This window comes from Anopheles gambiae, chromosome 2 (assembly GCF_943734735.2).
Source record: "Anopheles gambiae chromosome 2, idAnoGambNW_F1_1, whole genome shotgun sequence".
Taxonomy (NCBI): Eukaryota; Metazoa; Arthropoda; class Insecta; order Diptera; family Culicidae; genus Anopheles; species Anopheles gambiae.
This window is the reverse complement of record NC_064601.1, coordinates 41,964,707-41,988,307: the sequence shown is the minus strand read 5'-3', so window position 1 is coordinate 41,988,307 and position 23,601 is coordinate 41,964,707. Positions and strand designations below refer to the sequence as shown.

Below are 23,601 nucleotides of genomic sequence, written 5' to 3'. Positions count from 1 at the left end.
TGCCTTCGAAAAAAGTCGAGGAAAAGTTCCTTTGCTACTGATTAGATCGGATTTGCACAAATTTGCGTGACGTTCGCGCAATCGAACAAAAAACAAATAGACACGTGTGGTGTGGTTTGATGTTCGTTGTGTTGGTACGTGTGGTGATCGTGGCGGTGTGGTGATGGTATGCTTGTATACGTGTGTGTGTATGTATAACAGCGCCGCGCATCTTTCCCGGTAATTATGCCAATCTGCATTCGTTCGGTCCTAAAATACGGGGGGAGGTTTGAAAATGGACTGTAAACAGTTGTAAAATAGTTGTAAGCGATTGTCACAGTTTGTAGATTTGCTGTGTTTGATAGATGTGTGGAAATGTTAATTTAATGTGAGTGTGTGTGTGTTTGCTATGTGACTAATGTCTATGTAAACGAGCATGGGATAATTTAGATAAAAAAAAACGATGAGCAGAAAATCAAATACGCAACATTCCCGGAGGCGCTAGGTGGAGCTGACTTGTCCGTAAAAGCAGGGCACAATCCGCACTCGCACAAACAGTCCCGACGTTTACTGCGACTACTGGAAAATGGTGGTGCACAAGGGGTTCAGCAGAGGACGGAAAAGGGGAGAATGGTTTAATTAAACGAAACGTTCGGGTTACGTGCTGTTAGGAAAAGCGGACGCTAGCAGATTTAAGTTCAGTGTGTAAGAAGTACTAGCTAGTAGATGTGTACTTACGATTTGCGTGAGAATAGCTCAAATTTTCAAAACACATTAGAAGTAGTGGTAATGGTAGCAGCAGTAGTAGTACACTACACCCGTATAACAGACGCCAACGGCGTGCCGTAGCACAGGACGCGAGCAAATGGAAAACGAAGCGCAAAACTCTACTTTCTTTCGATACGCGAAACGAAACCAATTCGCGAGGGTATCTTTGATCGTTTTCTTACCGTGCAAAAAAGTTTTTCACCGCGCTTGGGCATGTGTGTGTGTGTAGAGTGAAGATGTGTAGAAGTGTGTCGGTAGTAGTGTAATACTTTCGCTTTTGCGGAAAGACGCGCAATGGCAATGAATCTCTTTGTACATATAGCAGGAGTGTAATGGTAGCAATGAGCTGTTGTGAGCAGAGTAGTAGACGTATCAGCAGCATTAGCAGTATTAATAGTAGTTGTGTTGGTAGTAATAGTAGTGGTAGTAGTAGTAGTAGTTGTTGTTGTTGTAATGGTAGCAGTAGCGTTAGGAAGAACGCCATTATCTCATGTGCGTTTCATTTGCGTTTTCTCATGCGACCTCGTTTATTTCTTACTTTTTCATTTCATTAAATTTATCAACAAAAACGGAAACAGTCAAGATTCCTGCTCTTACGTTCACGGGATCATTCGATCGTGCTACTATGCATTGACGTGTTCTACTATGCTGCAGTTTTACTGTGATTTTTTTCTTTTCTCTCTCTCTCTCTCTCTCTCTCTCTCTCTCTCTCTCTCTCTCCCTTTCTTTTATATAACGCGCTAGTAGATGGTATGTTGAAAGTATGGAGGAGAAGGTTTATTAATTTATTTGTTCTTTTGTTTGGATTTTCTGTATGTGTTTTGTTCCGTTTGTTGCAATTTGATTGTGAATAGTCTGTGTTTTACGTTGCATGTCTGTCGCTTTGTGGTACAATGGTTGTTACGAGATTTTTTATTGTTGTTTTTTTTTGCTGTACCTGTTATTCCTTCTTCCTTTTTTGTCTGTGTGAACCAAACGTTTGACCCGGGGGGATTATTTGGTGTGCACTCCTTTAAAGCCTGAACATTACAGACTTCGCGTCAAAACAGGATCGAGTTCGAAAAATTGGACTGATGACCGATATAGTAATTAGAGGAGTATTATGTGTGTGTGTGTGTGTGTGTGTGTGTGTGTGTGTGTGTGTGTGTGTGTGAGAGTGTGTGTGTGTGTGTCTGTTGAGTGTATTTTTGTGATTGTTGGTTAGTGTCAGGGTAGTGTATAACTTTATCCCTAGTGCCACGACACACGTGGATAAGAAAGAATACTATCCGCGGTAGGGGTATACTATTCTGCGTTCCGTTACTGCTGTTCCAAACTCACTGCCACTGTACTGGGTCGTTTCGCAAACGAGCTTTTCTTTTGCTCCCGATCATTTTCGTCGGCAATTTCCGTGGTAATGAATAAGTTGTTCAATAATATATTATTTTGTAAATATGTTCAATTTAATTAATGGTGGGTAAACATTTGTGGTCGTTTGGTTGTCTCATGCCTGTTACCTCGCTTGAACTCGTGCCGCAACAGAATGGCTTTTCCCTCGGGTGCACCTCAGCTCCTGTATTCTGTACACACAAACACACATACTCGTCACCTAATAATATATCATTTTGATCGACGGGCTTCGAATGTTTTCTGCATTGAGTTCGCATTTTTTGTTTCACTTCTTTTCTTTTATACAGCCCCTTACCCTTACTAGCCTACCTCTAGGGGTTTGCAGCAGTTAAAGACGATCTTTCAAACAATCTCAACCTCATCATTGTTTGCTGTTTTGGCTGTTATTAATGGGTTGATATTATTGTTATCCTATACGCTTGCCAGACTGGTACTGCGGGTGAGAAGGGTCGTTAGTAGTTTGAATTATTGTTTCTGCTGATCTTGCTGCTACCATGATCACCGCGTGGTGCGCAACGTATGCTAGAGCTCTGACGAATGCCGCTAAACATCCATCCGAATGGCTGTTGCAAATGTGAGACTTTCGCATTACTTTTACGCAAACATCATATTTACAGTTTACTCACGATAGCTTCGTGTGTGTTTGTGTGTGCTACTAGTTTTCAATTATTTGCATATTTTGATGCTGCCGATGCTGCTCCAGCTGTTGCCGCTCCTACTTCACCTTCGTCGCGAGATGTATTAAATTTAAACAATTTCTTTCTAGTTCAATTTGTTGCAAGCAGTAGTTTTCACAAGATATCTTTCATTGCGCTTGTTTAAGTATCGCTTCACTTACAAACGAATGATTTTATTTCTGTTTGGTATGGTATGTGCTTCACGTGTGGTTCCGTTCGCGCTCTCTACAGTCCGCATGGTTATCCTTTTATTTGTTTAATTATTCCATAACTTTCAATTCTTCACTGGGCTGTTCTTTTCGGTTGATAAACGTTGTTTGAGATAAACACAACACTTTTCACGTTATGCCTTTTAGCCGAATTATAATGTTCATGTTTGCTTTGCGCTTCCTCAAAACGTGTGCAATAGATTCCGATTGAATTGTCCAATTTTTAGATTCAGCAAAGACGGAAGCAGAACAGGGACGAAAACGGCGCAAGAGACTAACGAGAGATTAACGCACAGGAACGTACTGCGCCTCACGCAGTGCGAGAAGATTGTACGCATTGCAATTGAAGTAAGTAACAACACACCAGCGCGTGCCATCGTGATCCGTATCGAATACGCAACCTCCATTTCCTCCCAGAATAAACAGCATTACATATCTGTTTCATGTTACATTTGCATGATTGTAGCGCTTTCTTTTCTCGTGGATAGTGATTGCGATAGCTGTACCCAGATAATCGTAACGCATCCTTCGCCTACCCCCGGTCACATGCTAACAATAACGATCTATATTGTAACATCGTAGCGACTTCCGTTTCAGCTTTGATTTTCTTTCACTGTTAGCTTTTCCTACCCACCTCAGGCGAACTGCTTACTTCCTGCTTTCCTGTTCCGTTACAGTAAAGTTATATATTGTGCTACAGACGCGCTTATTAAATACATTTACTTAACTTTGTTTACCTGCCTAACCTGCTGTTCGTGCAAATGCATGGGTTTTGTTTTTATTTGTTTACAGTGTTTCTTTGTTTTGTATTTGCTCATCCATACGGGTATGCTGTTGTGTGTGTGTCTGTCGTGATAGCGTTAGATCTATTTGTTTGTTTGTTTTTATTTTTTTTTACATAACACTAAACTACTTTGCGATTTGATTCACGCATTGCGTATCGTTTGAATATTTCTTTTAGCTCTTCTCTTCTTCCGCTTCTGTCTTTCTACCGCAGCACCATGCGCGCTTGATCTTCTCCTTGGTATTGTTTGATAGTTTCTTTTTTTTGCCATAATTTATCGTTTAACTTAGTTTATCTTTTGTGTTGCTGGCTTAACGCATTACTATTTTCCCCGCTGTAGCTAGACATTACGTGAAACTGTACTTAAGAGAAGCATGACGGTGAAGGTGGCGCAAGTGTTTGTTTTAAGTTTAGATTGTAATTTTACTTTTGAAGCTTTCTCATGTTCTAATTCTCTCTAGATATTTCTTGCCCAGGTTTCTTTTTCCATTTTTCGAACATGGAATGCAGAACGTGGTAATTATTGTGTGTATGCTTGTTTATTATTTTTTCTCCTATCGCTTCGTTCATTCCATACTTTAACCGAATGGCGCATACAGGACGCTACAATTAGCACGTGCGAAATGGGGCCAAACTATAGCACGATATGGTCTCCAACAACAATGTTTGCTATCCTTTCCATCTCTCACTTCCCAGCTGATGTATCCAATGTGTGCATGAGTGAGTGTTGGTGTGTAGGTGTGAAGGTGTGCCTATGTAATACATGTATATGCTCCTGAGGAGGGAGAAAGATGAGAAGGAGAGAGGGTTTGGAAAGAAGGTAATGATATGGGTTACGATCGCATCTAAATGTAAATATCACCTTGTTTTATAGCTTCCAATATTCTCTTTCCTTTTCCCGCGACTATTGTTTTGTCCGCTTTACTTTGTCCTACTCTAAACACGGGTCGCACGTTGCAGCTGCAACCCATCTTTCAACGTAATGCAACACTTTTTTTTCTATTTATTCTCCATTCACGTACACTTTGTTCGCGCTTCTTGTTTTACGCTTTGCAACATGTAGTCGTGTCGGTGTAAATGCTATTTAAATAATTATTTGTTAATTCTGTTTCTTACTCTTCAACAACACACAACAAGATATTCCACCCCCAGGGCACACCTGCATTATGTTTCACGAATTGAGCTTACCGTCGTCCTTGGTTTGTTCATGGGCGTGTAATCTCAGTGTTTGTGGCGAGTGTCGGTGTAGAAGTGTCTGTTTTGTTTTCAATCTCCCAAACGAGGAAGAGTTGCACGTGTACCAGTATGCTGCACCAATGATGACCGGTATGACCCAGCAGGGAAACTCTGCTACGATGTTGGTCAACCGTAAGCATACTGCATTTGTGTTTGTATTGTTTTGTTTTAGCTAGAATAACAAATAGAATACTTTGTTTGACGAAGAAACGTGTGTTTAATGTTTTTTGGTTTTTGTTTTTACTTAGTTTTTTTGTTTGTTTGTTTGTTTTGTTTTGTTTTGATAACGATTAGCTAAAGTTTAATCCATCCTCCCGCTCCAGCGTCTTGTTGCAAATATGCTCCAATAAGATTAAGTGTACCATTATGTATACCCTATAATTTCCCTTTACTCTTTGCTCTCACTTATTTATTTGTGATTGTGTAACACCTCGTAACGTACGATTAACACCACAAACACACACACACTCACACATACATACGCGCGCGCGCATGCACGCATACTCTCCTTGCAGTAAGAAAGCACTTTCAGTAAAGCCAGCTTAAGGTGAAACCAATGTTAAGTACTAACAAACGAAAGAAAGAGCAACAACGACGACGCTATAACCGACCGTCTGGTGTGGGTTGGGGAATTGTGTATTTTAAGCGGCAACAGTTGCGCATTTGAAATGCGTATAGACAAAAACCAGACACGCGCGCACACAACCACACAGACACAGCAACAACAACAGGAGAAAAAAGACACACACGGAAAGGAAATAACAAAAACAATCGGTTCACTCTTCTACCAACGCTTGCTAGTAACGGGGAAACATACTTTGCTAGCACACGGGGAAAAATGAAACCCATAGCACGTGGATCCTTTCAACACGGATAACAGAGGTGCAAACCTTACGTTCTGCTGTGTTGTCAACCTGACCTGACCTGTGTGCGTGAATTTGCAGTGGTAACGCTATTTTATTAGCTACTAATCCCTATGTCCTACACTTATTACTCTGTTGCCCATTTGCTGCTTGTTTGTCAGTGTGGGAAACCGGAAGCGGTATTACAAACAAAACAGGCACAAACCTACATAGCTGTAGTGAAGCAGGCTATAATAGAACTTGCCATTTGAACACTGCTTCGCTCTCAAGAAGCATAAGCATAAGCGCTGGCAGGTGAAAAAGCTTCCCGAAGCATTGTTACCTTTTGACGGGTGTTTTTTGCCATCTCCTATCCAATGCAGTATTCAACAATAACTTCCTATGTACATTTCCATCCCGTTTACCAGTGATGGAGGCGCCTAGTTGTCGTTTCGTTTTCGGACCACTGCCGTAAAAACACTAACATTGGGAGGCGATGAGGCGATACATGTGCTGCAGGCATTTGTTGTTATTTTCAGCTATCTCTCTGTTATTGTGGAAAATGTCAAAAATCGTTTCTATAGTCCTCACGCGCCTCTCCCATCGCCCCATTCGTAATAGAAGAGAGAGAGAGAGAGAGACAAAGAAATAGTGAGAAAAAAGGAAAGAAACACACTACGCCAGTACTAGTTGCTACACTCATTTGTCTGCGTAAGGTTCGAAATTCGGTCTAATTGCTATTGATTCGGTCGGCTGTTATTACCTGTGAAATGCTATTCATATTGTTGTTATATGCTGTGTTCGGGTTGCTTTAGTTAATCTCACTAGCTACTATTTAAACGGGGGATGGTTGCCGTTTTTTTGTTTCTATTGTCGTTCTTGAAAGGTTCAAATACAATCGAAGAGGAAGAAAGTAGTGAACTTTAGTGCGAGAGCGAGTGCCAAAGAGAGCTGAGATAGTGTGAGAGATAGAGAGAGAGTTAGAAAGAGATATAGAGAGTAGGGGGAGAGTTCGATTTTTTTCCTGCTTGCTTTTTAATTTTAGCAAAGTGTGTTTGTGTGTGTGGTTTGGGTTTCCTTTTTTTTTGTTGATTTTGGGAGGGGCACGTTTCAATCATTCCTTAGTGAATCCCGTCTTGTACTAGGATTCCCACTAAGCGCGAATAGGCTTGGATAGCAAGGAACAACAATAAAGCGTTGGTGAAAGTTAGCGCAAATGTATGATTGTTTGTTTGTTTGTTTGGTTGTGGTCTCCGCCGTTTGTTTGTTTTTTTCTTCTGTATTTTCTTCTGTCCTGCTGTTGTGACTTGTTTTGATATCACGCCAACTCCATGTGTGTGTATGTGTGAGTGTATATGTTATTTGTTTTTTTGTTTTCTTTTCTTCTGTCCTCTTGGTTCGTGAAAGTTCTCCACGGCCGCGCATTTCTCTAGTTGTGAAGCCGAATAACGAGCCGGACGCGGAATCGAACGGTTGCTCGCGGCTCGGAACGATAGTTACAATTAGGATAATAACCATAACAATAATCATAATCAAACGCCTGGGGTTATTTACCGCCGAGACCGAATTTCATAAATATTAGCTCCTTGCCTTTGGACAGGATATCACCGCCCGGTGCTGCCATCTCCTGGATCTTGCCCATGATATTCGGGCCACCGGGCTGCTGCTGCTGCTGACCCGGTTGGCCACCGGGCTGTTGCTGCTGCTGCTGTTGCTGCATCGGTTGCTGCTGCTGTTGGCCACCGCCACCCATGCCGAAGCCACCGAATGGGCCGGACGATTGCTGCTGCTGTTGCTGCTGCATCGGCTGCTGCTGCTGCTGCTGCTGGGTGGCGGCGGGTTTCTTGCCGAACAGCCCGCCGGTGGCAGCACTGGCCGCACCGGACAGTAGGTTGGACGCGTTGGAAAACACCCCACCGGACGAGGCGGTCGTGGTCGGGGTCGGTTGTTGCTGTTGCATCATCGGGTTCTGTTGCTGCTGCTGCTGCAGGTGGGACTGTTGCATCATCGGTTGCTGTTGCTGCTGGTTGTTACGCATCTGTTGCTGCATCGGTTGCTGCATCTGCTGCTGCATCGGGGTTTGCTGCTGCTGCTGTTGCATGCCGGTCATGCCGCCGACATTACCACCGATCCCTATCCCTTGACCGATCATCCCGCCTATCCCCGACATCCCCTAGAAAACCCCACCAGCTGCGTTAGTATGCGAAAAGGAACACGTTACATCGAACACTCGCTACTGCTGTGCTCTCGCCCGTCCCAGGAAAACCCCACCAGCCCAACCGTGGACAGACAGACAGAGAGACAGACGGACAGAGATAAAGAGAGACGGACAGAGATACAGACAGAGGGAGAGAGATAAAGAGAAAGAGAGATGGGGAGAGTGAGGGAGTAATAGTTTACAGATAGAGAAAATAAACAGAGACATGTCGACATACACAATAAACTGTCCAAAAAACAGGGGCATGTGTGCGTGTTTTGTAGAGGTGTCGGTGGATTTGAGTGTGTACATCGGTGTCAGTTTTATCATGTTCGGTTGCTTCGGTACTTCTGGTCGTTGAGCTTTGAAATACCTCTATTGCATGGCCCTCCGTACGTTTGCTAAAGAAAATAAATAGTCAGCCAAGTTTCCAAAATAGAGCTAAGGTTTTTAGTTTAGAGTGTTTGATAAAGAAATACCAACATAACTGAACATAATTTAATAAACATTTAACATAAAACTAAATAACACTAAATCGGTACTAGTATTGCTGGAGCGAAGAGCGCAACGAATTATTAACGCATAACTAGTAACACGGAAAACGCAAACAGTTTTTCTCTGCTAAGAGATAGACCACCTCTTTGTGGTTAAACCCATGCATCAAATATTGCCACTAGTGGCAGCAGACAAAAGAAACGCCGTCCACTTACGCTCTACCGGTAACACTCTAAGTAGAGTAACAATTTTGAGCATTATTATTAACCTTAATATTCAACAACAAAGCATTGCACAAAAAATCGACCGTGATGCACTTACTGGTTGAAGAGTGGAGAAAATGGGCCAGAAAATCAGTTCCGGCGCCTTAACGTTACACATTACCTTAGCCTCAACGATTTGATAGCGTTAGTGTAGCTGAATTGCACAGCTTTGGAGAAAAGCATTACGAGAATATGTTGTGAAAAAGTAAGAACCCTTAAAAGCAGGAACCCCGATAGAGGCTCTCTATCAACAAACTGTTAGCTAAATATTTCAATTCACAATTCCTACTCCGTGGCTAAATCTGATATGATGTGTGAACGAACTGTCAAACGAACTGGGTGTGGGGCACTCGACAAACGAGGGGAATCTCAAACATACAAATAATACAGAGCGTCGTAGGAAAGAGAGTACGGGAAAGTGAAAAATACAATTATGAAAAAAAGGATGTGAGAAATCATGTGTGTTCAAAACATACGGGTAACGGTAACTGTAACCACTAAATGTAAAACATTACTAAAGAGAAGAAGAGAAAACGTTTACACTAACAGAAATGATTAACAATACTATAAATGTGATGAAGCTATACTAGAAAAACAATGTGGACCCAACAGGAGGGGAAGTGAGCAAGAAAAACTAAAGCGAAACGGAATGAGCGAGTAGCTAACGAGTGCACTCGAAACGTGCATGTAGTGGGTATGCAACAATGTGCATCAAATGGGTTGAAATGTTACCTAAACCGGTGCACTGGCTCGGAACTAAGCACAATGCCGGTAGAGAGTGAGATTTTTCGACTCTTGACACATGTGAAGACGAGATGTGATGGACAGCAATAGGTAAATTGAGGGCCAATGAAAGAGAAGAGGCGATGCATAAACATGGTCAACTTTTGGGACCTTTAAAATAGTTTATAGTGTTTGTTAAACACTTCATGGCACTCGGCATACGGCTACCAAACCTAGGAAAATGGTTTTACTGTTATTTACGCTTTACAAGGGCACTCAACACTGCTCTTGGGTTGCAATCGTTTAGTAAAACATGTGCATTTTTACAATAGCCAATTCTGTTCGTACGCGCAAAACAATCCTTTCTATATTCAACGCGAAGGAAGATGAGAACGACAGAAAAAAAGTAAAAAGTTTAAAATGTGGTAGACTCATTTGCATGAAAACTCAATTTAAACCCATTCTCAGCTGCACTTGCGCTACGACCTGCATGTTTGACCGGGATAGTATGCAAGAAACATCGTCCAAACGAGGCACTACAATGGCGAAGCTGTTGCACTGGAATCAATTTTGTCTACGAGCAACTGGTCTAATGTTAATGTCGCTTATTTTATGCTTGCTCCAGGGGGTCGATAGAACCTCCAACCAATAATTAGTTGCTGGTTGGCTAGCTGATGTTAAATTCGCACGCTGTAACCAAGCGTTATAATTCTATTCTCGCCGTAAGGGCATGCGCCGGAAGGTGCATGGTAAAAAGGTAGGTGTACTTCACAAACTGATTATGAAAACGGTGACCGTATTATTTTAATGTAATTTTGTAGCTATTGACGAAGCGCATTTTAATTGCCTCGTATTGTCTTTTATCATTAAATTAGTTCGTAGTGCGAATGTAGGATGGCAACACAATTCCTAGCGATGGCAACACAATTTATGTGCCCGATCGTACAACGCCGCGGTAAACAACTATAACAACCATCTAATACATAAGAAAACACTAGAAAAATAGGTGAAAAAGAGTGTCGGGATGTACGCCGCCGCTACGAACGGACTCAATGATAGCAGCCATCAGTGCCAATGAACCAAAGGTTTGTCTTCAGCGAGCCAAGAGTCATTCGACGGGGTTCGTCGCTTGGAAAAATCTCTTCGTCGGCGAACATGCACTACATGGAAGGGCAGAGTTTTACAGCTTCAAAGCGCTCATTATTGGTGTATTTATCATTTTAGGAAGTGGATTTGTTTTAAGGAAAATCAAATAGAATCCCTTCACATCTTCAGTATGTTACAATTGCCGGTGGCTGATTAACAGTGGGTAATGGTTTCTTTTGTTTTAGTTTTATCATGTTGTTAGTCAAGTTTTTGATCACAGTTTGTTTTAGTTATGGTGTGGTTTTATTTGTGTTCATTGCGGTTTATTGGAAGGGAATGATGGGACAAGTTTTGCTGGAGAAGCTTAATGAAATTAATGAAAATAATAATAATAAAACAATAATTTAAAACAAAACAGAAAGTTTGTAGTAATAAAAAAAAACCTTTGCTAATAAACAAGTTCTAAAAGATTGTTCACTTTTGGCGTGACCTATTTAGTAAAATTCTACATTGATTGACGTAATAGAGGAGAAAACGAAATTGTTAAGAAATGTTAGAAAACTATTACAAACTAATTTGATTTAAAAAGTCATGCCAGTATAACGCAACATTCGCAACAATTACAAAAACTGAATCTATGAATAAACTGGAAACTAGAGCACTTACATACTACCGATACTAGTACTAGAACATTGCTGTGTAAACGGTGGGTTAGTGGTGTAGTAAAATGTATGCAAAACTTATTATTTAATCTTCTCTGCTAGACCTTTATTCCTTTTTTTGTCTTGATGCTATTCAATTGCACCATTTTTGCATAATTTCACAATTTCTAGCACTGATTTTAGAGAGTTTGCTACGGATGCTTGAGTCGCTCAATAATATCTAGTCGCTTAATATCCGTCTCTCGTAGCTCATTACCCGTGAAGTTAGTAGCGAGCAGATATCTTTCGTCTCATATTTCATGGTAATAGCTTGTCATTTGTATTGCGCAGAAAATTTGGCCTTTTTTGCCAGTAGTACATAATAACACACACATACACGTACATACGTGCATGAGTGCGATGGGATCCACATCACCCGAAATCCATTACCGACATCCAAATGCGCCCGATTAGACTAAGAGACATCGACTAACAGCGCACGCAATCGATCTCACGCACGCATGCTGAGGCACAATGCAGCGCCTTGTAATATATCCGGTTTCAAGCTGATGCAAAGTCGCTCGCTTTTGTGAACACTCGCGGGCTTGGGTGTTCCTTCGGTTTGCCGAAACGAGCCGGATAGATGATACCGCCAAACCGAAAAGACAATTGACAATAAAAATTGATGTGACCCTCCTTCCGTTTTCGGTTTATTGAGCAACGACACCCTGGTGTCCTTGCAGTGGTAAGCGGATGGAGGAGATGGTAAAATGGGAAACGATAACGAGACGGCACGAGAGGAAGAAGCAAAAGAAAATGTTACTGTAGCCACCGGGTGTAGCCACTTTGGGTAGACGACGGGTGTGATATCAGTCCCCGTTTCCGGCTGGTCGGTGATATAGGTCGTGACGATAAGGCTGACAGGCTTGACGAATAGTGATGAATTGAGCGAGTAGGATCGCAAATAAATGTTCACTTGCTGGTGCGGCGGCCCTCGCCATCCTTATCAACAGACACCGAGCGATACGCGCAAGGTCACAGGATACGCCATCCACGCAGGACACATGATACACCGGGCCGCACCGTGGGGAGTAGTAGGGGTCACGCACCGCACAGTGAATATCCTCCTTCCCCAGTAAATGGTTGTGGGGAAATGATAGAAAATAATCGAAAAAGGCGATCATTGCTTCGTAGCCGGGCTCCCGGTATGTATGCTCGGGACGGAACACATCAACATCCCGGGGAAATGAAATATCGTAAAAAAGGCACGCTCTCAGGCTATTTGCCGTTAATGGTTTTGCTTTGGTACCACGGTAGCCGGGAGTCCCTTTCGGGTCGGGTCGGCTTGATAAATCGGATATTTTGCTTTTGATGAAGTGTGTTGCAATGGTTTTGCTAAAATGACTCTCGCCACAAGGCCATGGAAGGAAATAGGCATCAAGCATTGTTTCTTGTCACCATAGTGTGTCGATTTGTTGCATTGTTGCGAACAAAAATGTTCGGAAAAACTAAAAACTCGTAATAAAGCTGGAAGTCAGCAGAGAGCTAAAACTGCTTCGATCTAGTATATAGTTAACCTATGTCTCTATTTCAGTGTACAAAAGCACCACAGTGGTACAGTGTTATACTGTATAAAGTAACAATTCTAGAGTATAGTGCAAGTGTGGTAAAGTTGGAAGAAAACGGGGAAACAAACGCTACAACCTTCACTACGGTACGATTGATTTTGCATAACTCTAACACACTACACCACTTTACTACGCGCGCAAAAGAAAGGTTACGGTTGAACTGTAGGTGTTTAAAGACACCAAAGAAAATTAAAAGTATGAGCAAAACAGTTTTCTTACATACAACATAAATACATATACACACACACATAGGGACACAAAGGCTGACAACTAGACACCGACAAACATAGCTACAACAATTTGCCCGTGCAGGACACCGTACACGGGATGACACGGGAGCCAACAACAGGTGAGAAGATCACTCACATTTACGTGAAAAGGGAGGTCACGAAAAGCTTAGGAAGAATCAACGACATCAGGGGATTGGAAAATGTCCTTTGTCGAGAGCAAGAGTTTCAAAAGAGAAAATAGAAAAGTTATGTTTCCGAAAAAAACTAAATTGATTTATGTTAAGAATTGGGCATTTATGATTTTATTTGTGTAGTGAATTTGATAAGTTTTACAAAATTCACTAAATCGATTTGCAAAAGGAACATTAATTTACAAGCTGCCAATACGGGAGCTCGCAATAGCTTAGTTGTCATGCAATGAAAAAATGTACATGTTTTGAAAATTGGACTCTAAGATGGGTAAATGTCATTGCATGAAGGATTGCACGCAGAGTTGCACTGACGGACGACTAAACCAGGCATATAAGAGTAGCAGAGAGATATAAAAGAGAGAGAGAGAGAGTGAAAGGCGGGAGGAAAACAGGATGAAAGGAAGTGACAAAACGGACAGTCAGGCAGACGAGTAGCGGATAGATTGACAGATACAGGCAGGCCAGAGACAATTAAATGGACAGCATGTTCACAGTTCTACCAGCACATAGACTTCCCTGCCCATGGGACCAATTGCGGTGTTTTCTGTTTGTTTTTTTTTTTAGGGTTGGTGTAGGGAATCGCGTTAACGGACGGATCCAGGTGACTGTTGTGTTTAAATGTTTGTTTCTTAACTCCTGATTTAGGTCATTGCTCGATTGTTTCACCTTTTCAGTTACGGAATGTCCGTTACGGTGTGTCCTGTAGGAAGTTTCGGCGGAATCTGTCAGTGTTCAGTGCTCCTAGCTCCAATGCGGTCTGAACTGCTAGTTTCGTGACAGGGGCATGCTTACGCTGCCTGATGTGCACCTCATTTCTGTACGAATCACGAGGCAACGTTTCAGTGTATTTTGTTGTAGCAAGAGACGGTTTTACTTTGGAGTGTTGCATTTGGTTTTGATATGTTATTTAAGCAATAGAATCGTTGGGTATCGTATATTTGAAATAGAAAATAATAAAATACTAACTTTGCAGTATGAAAGAAAAAAAAAATGCAAGAATGAGTTTACCACAACATAAACCATAAAAAATATAATCTAAAATAAAGATAAGGTTTTTTAACCGTTAATCATTTGGGTCAAAAAATAGTAACTCGTGTTGCGTTAGGCGTGAGCTGATAGTTGTTACCACGTTTATTTTGTTGAACTTTGAGTGAATTAGTGGTTGAGTGAAAATAGGAGTAAATGTAATTGTCCATAATGTGTATACAATATCTAACATGATGAATACAGTAAAATCCTTACTGTGCTTAGTATGAAAAAGCGACAGAAATAATATCACAACAAAAAGGATTAATTTGAACCAAACAACACAACACTATTTGCAAACATCCAAACAAAAACCAATCTGAAGCCTAACAAGTGACGTTCCAAATATTAGAAAGAGAAACCAGCTATCTAGCGTATCGACAACACTGCATGTAGATCAAGAATGTAAAGTTGAGCAAATGTCGCATAATGAACATCCAAATCAAACACACATAGAAAAATGGCATTCTACTCAACAGAGCAACAATGTAGAAATGAAATCATTTTGACACACAAAGAGCTTTCGAGTCGGCTCATTAGAGACTGACAATGTTTTCGTACTTAAAAAAAAAATCAAATCAATCTTTTAAAAGCAAGTAAAACGTGTTGAAAACAATGATATGCAATTTTTATGTTAATGCTTTCTTGTGAATTGCTGTAACATTAAGAGTAAACTACACTCTATAAATGTAGTAAACAATGTGCTAAAAGAAATGAGAAAACCTAAAAGTAACATTAATAAGAACAACAGCAAAGAAGCAAAATTTTTGGTTAACAGGCTGGTGGTCATTCCACTAGTGGCGCCAATCGTTTTATAATCAATAGAACTGATCGAGAGCAGTTTATAAAATAACATAGAACATGTTTGCTTAGAAGTAACACGATAATATTGTGTAGTATAGATATAGATATAGATGTAAAATGGTATTATTCAGCTTTTGGAAAAGTAAGGCACAGATAACGAGAAAGTTGTACAATGCTAGAGCCAGTGAGATATTACTGACATCACCTAAATGAGTTGAATACTCATCGTGAGAAAAAAGGAGTTCAGAGGAATCCGAAGCAAATGCACGGCAAGTGACGGCCAAACAAACTACAAATAATATATAAAAAACAAAACATTAAAAAATAGAACAAACGCAACACAGACAATGATTAAGATCATATAACACAACTAAATTTGAACGTGACTAGGAAAAACAAAGGATAAGGGAACGTAACACAAAACTGACATGTTTCATCTACCAAATTACCTAAAACGTTTGTTGTTTACTTTTGTTTATATTTGCATCAGACACAGTGCACGGTGTCATTTACCATTTGTTATCACCTGCAGCTTGAACCGTACGAGGTTTAAATCGGTTATTACTGTTGTTGCTTATGAAGGTTTTGAAATCGAAATCATTGTGGTGCATGGTTTTTGTTATGTGAATAATGCAGTTGGTATGCAAAACTGAAACACAAAACATAAATTTGCAGTAGATTTGTGTGTATGTGTCTGTGAGAGAGAGAGAGTTGGTGAGTAAATTTGCAGTTCATTCTGTAGCCGACATTGGTTTCTGTACGCATTCAATAAGAAATATTAACAAGTTTCTGTTGGGCTGTTAGGGTGTATCTGGGTGGAAGGCACAAGCAGCGAATGTTTATCTGTATTTTATTTTTCAGGGAGGGTTAAGAGATTTGCTTTAACAAATGCTGCAACGGTTTGAACAACAGAGTATGAGAGAGAATGCAAGAAGGACAGCAAAAAAAACGAAACCTGCAGCTTAAGAAAACCTAAACGTATAATAATGAATTTTATTGCATTGCATTTTGATACCCAGTGTGCTACTGCTAGGTGTTGCAATTGCTACGATCGTGTTGATCACGTAATTAATTTACCACCGGGGAGTTAAATTCATGATTAACGTTTAATGCTTCTTCTATCTTAAGCCGTTTATGTTAGGTTTCGTTTTTAATTAGTGCATCTCTCAATCATGTTCTGTTCAAACATGCACTTGGATCCCTCGCATCGGTCAGTCCTCACATTGAAATCGTAAAGAGTTTCGCAGTGACCTCGGATTCACTTAATCTCAGTTACTGTATCGTTTTTTTCTGCTTCACTCTTGAGTAGTAGTTACCTGCGTTTGGTGATCGGGGGCAGGGTGACCCATGTTGTCTAACAGTGTAGGGGAAGAAGGGCGAGCATCTAACAACAAACAACATAAAGACTTGACATTTACCACAGCAGAGCAGAGTATTCGTAAAAAAATAAATGAGCAGTGCAGCTGTCTTGAACGAAATTACGATGGGCGTTTAGTTGCTTCAAAAGCACAAACGTCAGGTTTAATTGCATCAATCAAAGACGTTAGTTATCGCAAATGAAATTTAAAATTAGATTTGAAAATGCATTAGCTATTAACTTCAATAGCTTAATATTGTTTAATATTGCACACTAGCTTAAACCCATTCATTAGGCCCGTTTAAGACATCTGCAGTTAGGTTAGGAGTATTATAACTAAATAAATAACAATTCAGAATAACGAAAAGAAAACTCGTAACAGAAGTAATTGGACGTAAATAGAGAAGGAAAGAAAGTAAACAGTAGCAAACTTGTGAATGGTTTGAGTAAGGCAATGAAAGAGAGATATAGAGAAGAGTGTTTTATAACATTTCAAACTTTTTAGGAAATCGGAGGAGTAGGGTTAATTAAACGGGAGCATTGAAGTCTTCATCACCAAATACATAATCAAGAAGAATAACAATTTATATATGTATATAAATGTATATATTTATAAATGTGAGAGAGTGTGTGTTTATGGAAAGCGATACAATGGAAAAGTAGAGGAGTTAGAGAAACTATAGCAAGAAAAACGGAGCGAGAAAAACAAATCGAATTGATTTGACATTAGAAACTGCATTGTGAAAGAAAGTTAAACCCAATCAAAACTCAAACGATAAACATAAACACAAAACAGTAACACAATTCGGACATACGAGATGCGAGATGAGGGTTAGTAGGCCCGGTAAGACGTTGTTGCGTAAAACAAAGCCAACACGGAGGACAAATTGAATAGAAAATCAAACAATAGTACAGGTTAAAAGTAGAGGTAGAAGTAGTAGTAATACGATACAGGAAAAGGAGATTAGTAAAAAATGGTGCGTACACTGAACATTTAAAGCTTTTTAACTGATTAGGTTTTACACGTTGAGTGTTGAGTTGAGTGGAGACACGGAGTCATCCGGGTCCCGGATGAGTTAGCCTCGTGGTAAGCTTTACTCATTCGGTTGGTTTGTGAAGTGTTGGTTAGATAACGCTTATTGTTGAATATAAAAGATCGAACTCATTATAATAAATTAGGTTTCGTTTGTCTTTTTCACTTTAATAATTGGATTGCATCGAAAACTACTGTCAGATTCAAATCTATCCGTATCTAGAGACCAACAGCCAGCAACATTTGTTACCATTTTGAATCCCTCTCCACAGGGAAGCATGGCAACGGAAGGCATATTGTATCAAAGCTGTAAAGTGTTAAGGAACACAAAAACAAGCAATCGTGTACTGGCTTACGGAACATAAGCGTTTCACTTTTTGTCTGTGAGTTTTGCATTTGTAATGAGTGCAGAAGGCGTTAGTAATGTTGTAATGTTTTACGGCTTTATTATTCATCGCTTAGCTATGAGTTAAGGGTTCTGTTTGCATTAAAGAGTAGCTTTGCAGTTGCTTCGTCACGTAGTAATGTTTTATTATTATTGATTAAATTACAATGCTGTTCAAGCATGACAATCAAGCTTCTGCTAGGTTTGAACGTAACACACAGGACGCCAAAGAAGAAGTACTCACTGTCTCAAATCTTCATTACCGATTCTTCATTCTTGTAGAAATGGATCGGTAAAATGGAAGATATTTGGCTGCAACTGTTCGACGCTAAGTTTTTTTTTTTTAAACTTATTTATCGCTTAACATAACTAACCCCAAACCGAGTACACCAGGAATAGCTGTGTCTCTATCATGTTCAGTATAATCGACTGGTTGCAATGTGCTCTTAAAACAAACTGATAAGAAAAATGAAAGGAAAACGTACTAAATCAGGTCGGTGAAACAGATGACAGACTCCAGCAAAAATGAAACACTAAAAGTCAGAATTCAAAAATAGGATAAACAAAGCCAACCCAGAATCGACTCGTGTAAGAATTATACACTCAACTGGAGAATTTAATTGTTGTTGTTTGTTGCTTTGGTTTGATTTTGGTTAAGTCAGCGACGTTCATTCGATTGGTGGGCAAACATGTTTCGCTTTAATTGGTTATTTTTGTTATTTCTTTGGACAATGTACTGCATTGGTAGTAGATTGTAAAAGACTGAAAATGTTCAGTGTTTCTAGTGAAATTTTCCTTAAAACGTTTTCATGTACTATCTTAGTTCTGAATGTATGGTTTGTTTTTTGTTTTTACTTTTGTGGTTAATGACAGTACTAAGGTGAGCTGATGTAGTGAGTTGTACGGTGGTTGAATGAAATGGTTGAGGCAGGGCGTTTCGTGTTAGTGGACATTGTGATTAGGAGATGTTGGTGCTTTGTGGTGACGCACATGAACGCACGAAACGGATGGGAACGGTGGCAGTAATCATCGGTTCGAAGTTATCAATGCTTATGGGCGATTACCATGCCGAAGAACGGCGGTTTTAATCCGTTCGACAATACAGTGAGATAACATGTGGGGTGGCAGTGTCAATGTGTAGGTGTAAATGGGTCGAAGCGAAAGGAAAATTCTAAACCATACACAAAATAGGAGCAATAGCATGGGAGTACAGAATAGATTCGTAGAATGTAGGGTAGTAGCATGTGTGTGGGGAGTAGTAGCACGGATGGCACTCGCTATCATTGCGAAAGGATGATAATAGTAATACACAAGAAAAACAAGCTAAATGACACGGAAAAGGGCAAAAATGATAATAGTTTGAGGAAAAGAGCAACTATCCAAAGTGATAAACAGACAATGATTAAAAGACTTTTAATAATAAAGACATGAAATAGAAAAAGTAGTGAAATTAACAAGAAAATTTAAAAATCAATTTGAGTTGGTTAGAGATGTGGTAAAAAGGAATGTACATGAAAAGATAAGTAAAGCATTGGAAGAACGTTTAAAGTTTTTGAATTTGATTAAATTTAGAATTGAACATAAAAATGAAAGACCAGATAAGGTAACTTGAAAAGATCAATGATGGTCGGTAAACAAAATTAATTTGAAGATAATAGATAAAGAGAGGGGAAAACATTTTCTAAGCAGATGAAAAGGTATAGTATCGAACAGTACTATACACCAGAAGAAAAATGTGTTAGAATGTGGGTAGCAGGATTGGAAGATGGCGAAAAGGCGCTCAAATGAAACGGGAACTGGGAGCGGTAGAATAATAACCGAAGAAGAAGAAGAAGTAGTAGTAGTAGTAGAAGTAGAAGAAGGCTCGAAACACTACCGAATAAATGAAACGGGAGCGGAACTAGCTAGCTAAACGTACCTTTCCGTAGCGGACCCCGTTGGCTCATGCCACCCATGCCGCCCATGCCGGCGTCCCGCGGTGGCGGCGGAGGCCCGCGGGCCCCCGGTCCGATCCCTCGGCCGCGGTTGTTGTTGCTGTTGAGCGTACGCTGGGCGAGATTGTTGCCGGCCGGGCCCTGCTGGCTGTACTGGTCCGGCGCTTCCGTGAGGAAGTTGGACGGCACCAGCCCGCGCACCCCGTCCAGCTCGCCCATGTAGAAACCGTCCTCGTCCATGTCGCCATACACTAGTATGACGGCACCGGTTTGGAAACTCAGTTCCACCTGCAGTGAGGGGGGAGTGGGAAAGAAATTGGGGTAGAGCCACATAAGTCAATTAAGAATGCCACTACGGGGATGAATTTTGGAGTTCTCTGATCTTGGGTACGTCAATCGTTCCGATGGTGAAAGGAGCATGATCGTACGGGATCGTAGGGGGAATTTTTGCTGTTGGATTCAGGTGGTGGTGGTGGTGGTGGTGGTGATGTTTTCGCTTTTCAGTAACGTTTCGGTCGCAATTGTATGGCTTTGGCTTTGGCTAACCCCAGCTTTCTGTTCGAGAGAGGTGTGTACGTGAGTGTGAGCTCACACGCTAAGTCTAACTGCAGAAACGCTAGACGCTTCCGGTGAGTTTCGCTAGGTTGTACTAGAACTGTGAGTGGAAAAGTCAGTAAAGTTAAACATGCAGCATGCAGCGAAAATAAGAACGGAACGGAAAGGGAAACTCAAGGAAAGAAAATCGACACAATTAACGTTCAACTGTAATGTCGGAAAGATATCGGCTAGCCGCAATGTGTTTCTTTAAGTCCCCATCCGGAGGAAACGGTGTAACAGAGGCTAACGCGCAGATAAGAGACAAGTTGGCGGACGATGTCAGATGCAATGTACCTGTTCTACATATGTGTGTATGTCAAAAGCATTGTTTGTCCCTTGAGTGTGTGGAGAAGCGGTTCAAACACTAGACAACGGGTCACGAGATGGTTAGATAGTGAGCACAAGTTACCGGTTCGACGCACCGATCAAGAGGGTTTTGGTGGAACAATAAGGCGTAAGTTATATGATAGTCTAGGGCCTCACCTCGGCATCCACGTTCGGGCTCAGCTCCTGCGGATCGTAATCGTACAGTGCGATCATTCGCTTGACCGGCATGTTGGCGTAGATGTCACCCCAACGTTCGCGGCTAATGCCACGCACCGATGGGCCGACGCCACCGCCCTGTGCACCGTCCTCAATCTCCTGGACCATGTTGTGCGGTACGAAACCTCGGCGGCCACGTAGCTCGCCCCAGTAGAAACCGTCCGGATCCTTCTCCCCGTACACCTGCGTTTGTGGGTGTGGGAAAATACATGTGTCAGTAACATCTCAGCCATTTGAATCACTCCGTTGATCGTGTACCTACCTTGATCGTGTCACCCTCGTTAAAGGGCAGCTCCTCCTCGCAGGCATCCGGATTCGGGCTCATCGTGGCGGGATCGTAATCGAACAGGGCGAGGAAGTACCGCGGCTTCTTGGACGCTCCGATCAGGTGCGGTGGATAGGGTTGCATGCTTTGGGGCGTCATCTGCTGGCCCGGACCTACGCCACCCTGTGCCATTCGTTGCTGCTGCTGTTGCTGTTGTTGCTGCTGTTGGGTGGGCATCGGTTGGTTCGGGTTCATTGGCCGTTGCTGGTTAGGGTTCCGATTCATGCCTGCTTGCTGTTGCTGCTGTTGCTGCTGTTGCTGCTGCTGTCCGGTCATGCCCTGTTGTGACTGGCCCGGACCTGCGTTGCCGTAGTACTGTTGATTTTGCCCTTGCGGGTTCTGCTGACGTCCGGTTGGATTACCGGCCATTCCCTGGTTGCGATAGCCCTGTTGTTAAACACCGCAGTCACCACGAATGCAAAGGTGTGTGTGTTTCAGAGGAAAGTGAGATTTAGGGATGATAGTAAGAGAAATATGTTACACATTTTAACCATTTCGAACGTGACGACATACGACTAGAATGATCAACCGCGTGAACAGACGGAAGATGGATGATTCTGCTCGTTGCTCAACGGTACCATAACAACATCAATTGCTGCAAACGATTGCAAGCATACACAGACAACAACACATATAGAACGATCGGCTTAGTTAGATACCATTACCGCAGAGCAAACTGAAATTAAGGATCAACCAAACCAAAGGCACACGTAACTGAGGAGAGCAAACAAGAAGCAGTCAGCATCACAGAAGTTTTTCTCGCGCGATGAATGTACAGACAGAGCGTGTGGACGTAAGAAAACACATAGGAATGAAATGAAAAAACCAAACTCAGTACAACCAAGAGAAAAACACAATTCCGCTGCGTGTGGAATATACTGGCTACTACGTGATCGCGAAGGTGACGGCAGTTAGAGAAATACGATGACGGGGACTACTCAATTTTGACACTAGTCGAGTTGACATCAAGCAGTTGCTGGGGGGGGGGGGGGGGGATTGATGTTGTGTTGGAGGGGTCTCAGAGAGCTAGAGAATGTTTTACGTGGCATGGAACTCTGGCGGATGTGCGATCATCGTACATAAACTGCTATTTACAAGATGGATAGCAAATGGTGACTTGGTGTTGCAGCGTAGTGTAAATACTAGTAACCACTAACGCTGCGGTCCGAGACATGTGCGATGGTTGAGTTTGTTACAATGCGCTTGGGAAGAGTGTACAGGAACGATAGAAATCGCAGACAACATTAGGCACGTTCGCTGATGAAGTTCAATCGTACAACTGCTGCTCCCAGGTGAAGCGTGCTCATGTTAACTACTTGATCATGCGCTAATTATTTGGGTTTGTGTTGTACAGTTGGGGCAGGGATAGGACGTGTACTGTGTACTGTGTCGTGAACGCTTGAGGGTATTATTCATTGTACAATTTTCCCAAGTCAAGGTACCCTTGAGGTGAAAAAAAAGATAGCCTTAGTAATATTTACAAGTTTTGTTAGGATTACTGTATAAAGCCGCACAGCAACCACCACATATACATATACACACAATCACACAAAAATAACGAAAGAGTTAGAGAAAGTTGAGATGTCATTGGCGAAATGACAGATAGTACATTGAATAGGAACAAAAGTTTAAGTTGCTGTACAAAAATTGAAGATTGAAGGAATCGTACTAGTTGAAACGTTAACTTTGCGTCAATATGGACGCGAGCGGCAAAAAAAAAAAGAATTGCTGGAGCCGATATCTCAATTTTGATCAACAGACTCAGTATGTTACATGATCGTGGGCCTTTGACTGAATTTAATGGTTTGAAACTGGTTTGAATTCTTTTCTCATTTAAAACAGAGAGCTAATAAAAATGTGCGTCGACGTTAAACAGTAAAAGGCACGTAATACGACAATGAGGAGATGGCCAGTGTAAGAGTAGCAAGTTCAAACACAGAAGTCATTGCAACAACTGGCATGTAAAGTAGTGTACAACGGTTACAATGAGACAGAGAGTTAAAGAGACAGTGTGAGAGAAAAAGAGAGAGAGGGAGAGAGAGCGAGAGAGAGAGTAAGAGAGTGAGAGAGATGGTGTATAGGAGTTACAGAGTGACAGACAAAGATACTGAGACAGTGAAGACAGTTGTGGTAGTAGCAGTAGAGAGAGAGAGAAAGAGACTGGGTGTATTTGCTCTAACCTGTTGCTGCTGCGGTGGCCCATGGGAGCCACTGCGGCGACGACTACTTCCGCCGCCACTGCTGGCGCCATCTTGGTAC

The 23,601-nt window shown here is 41.5% G+C and overlaps 1 protein-coding gene across 17 annotated transcripts in view; it reads right to left on the bottom strand.

Annotated features, from left to right (window-relative positions):
• Positions 1-1,441: 1,441 nt before the first annotated feature.
• The window catches only part of LOC1271468 (RIMS-binding protein 2), a 90,245-nt gene continuing 68,085 nt past the window's right edge, over positions 1,442-23,601 (bottom strand). For 11 of the 17 annotated variants that reach the window (XM_061650530.1, XM_061650526.1, XM_061650525.1 and 8 more), the window contains 6 exons: positions 23,523-23,601; positions 21,280-21,729; positions 20,959-21,200; positions 19,862-20,169; positions 16,485-16,552; positions 1,442-8,057 (listed from right to left, as the gene is read on the bottom strand). The exon at positions 23,523-23,601 is cut by the window's right edge and continues 128 nt beyond it. In XM_061650530.1, coding sequence (XP_061506514.1) covers positions 7,431-8,057; positions 16,485-16,552; positions 19,862-20,169; positions 20,959-21,200; positions 21,280-21,729; positions 23,523-23,601 — 1,774 coding nt within the window. In that variant the 3' untranslated portion in view covers positions 1,442-7,430. Of the gene's footprint in view, positions 8,058-16,484; positions 16,553-19,861; positions 20,170-20,957; positions 21,201-21,279; positions 21,730-23,522 lie in introns of all 17 variants that reach the window. The other 6 variants (XM_061650529.1, XM_061650533.1, XM_061650534.1 and 3 more) reach the window with 6 other exon arrangements.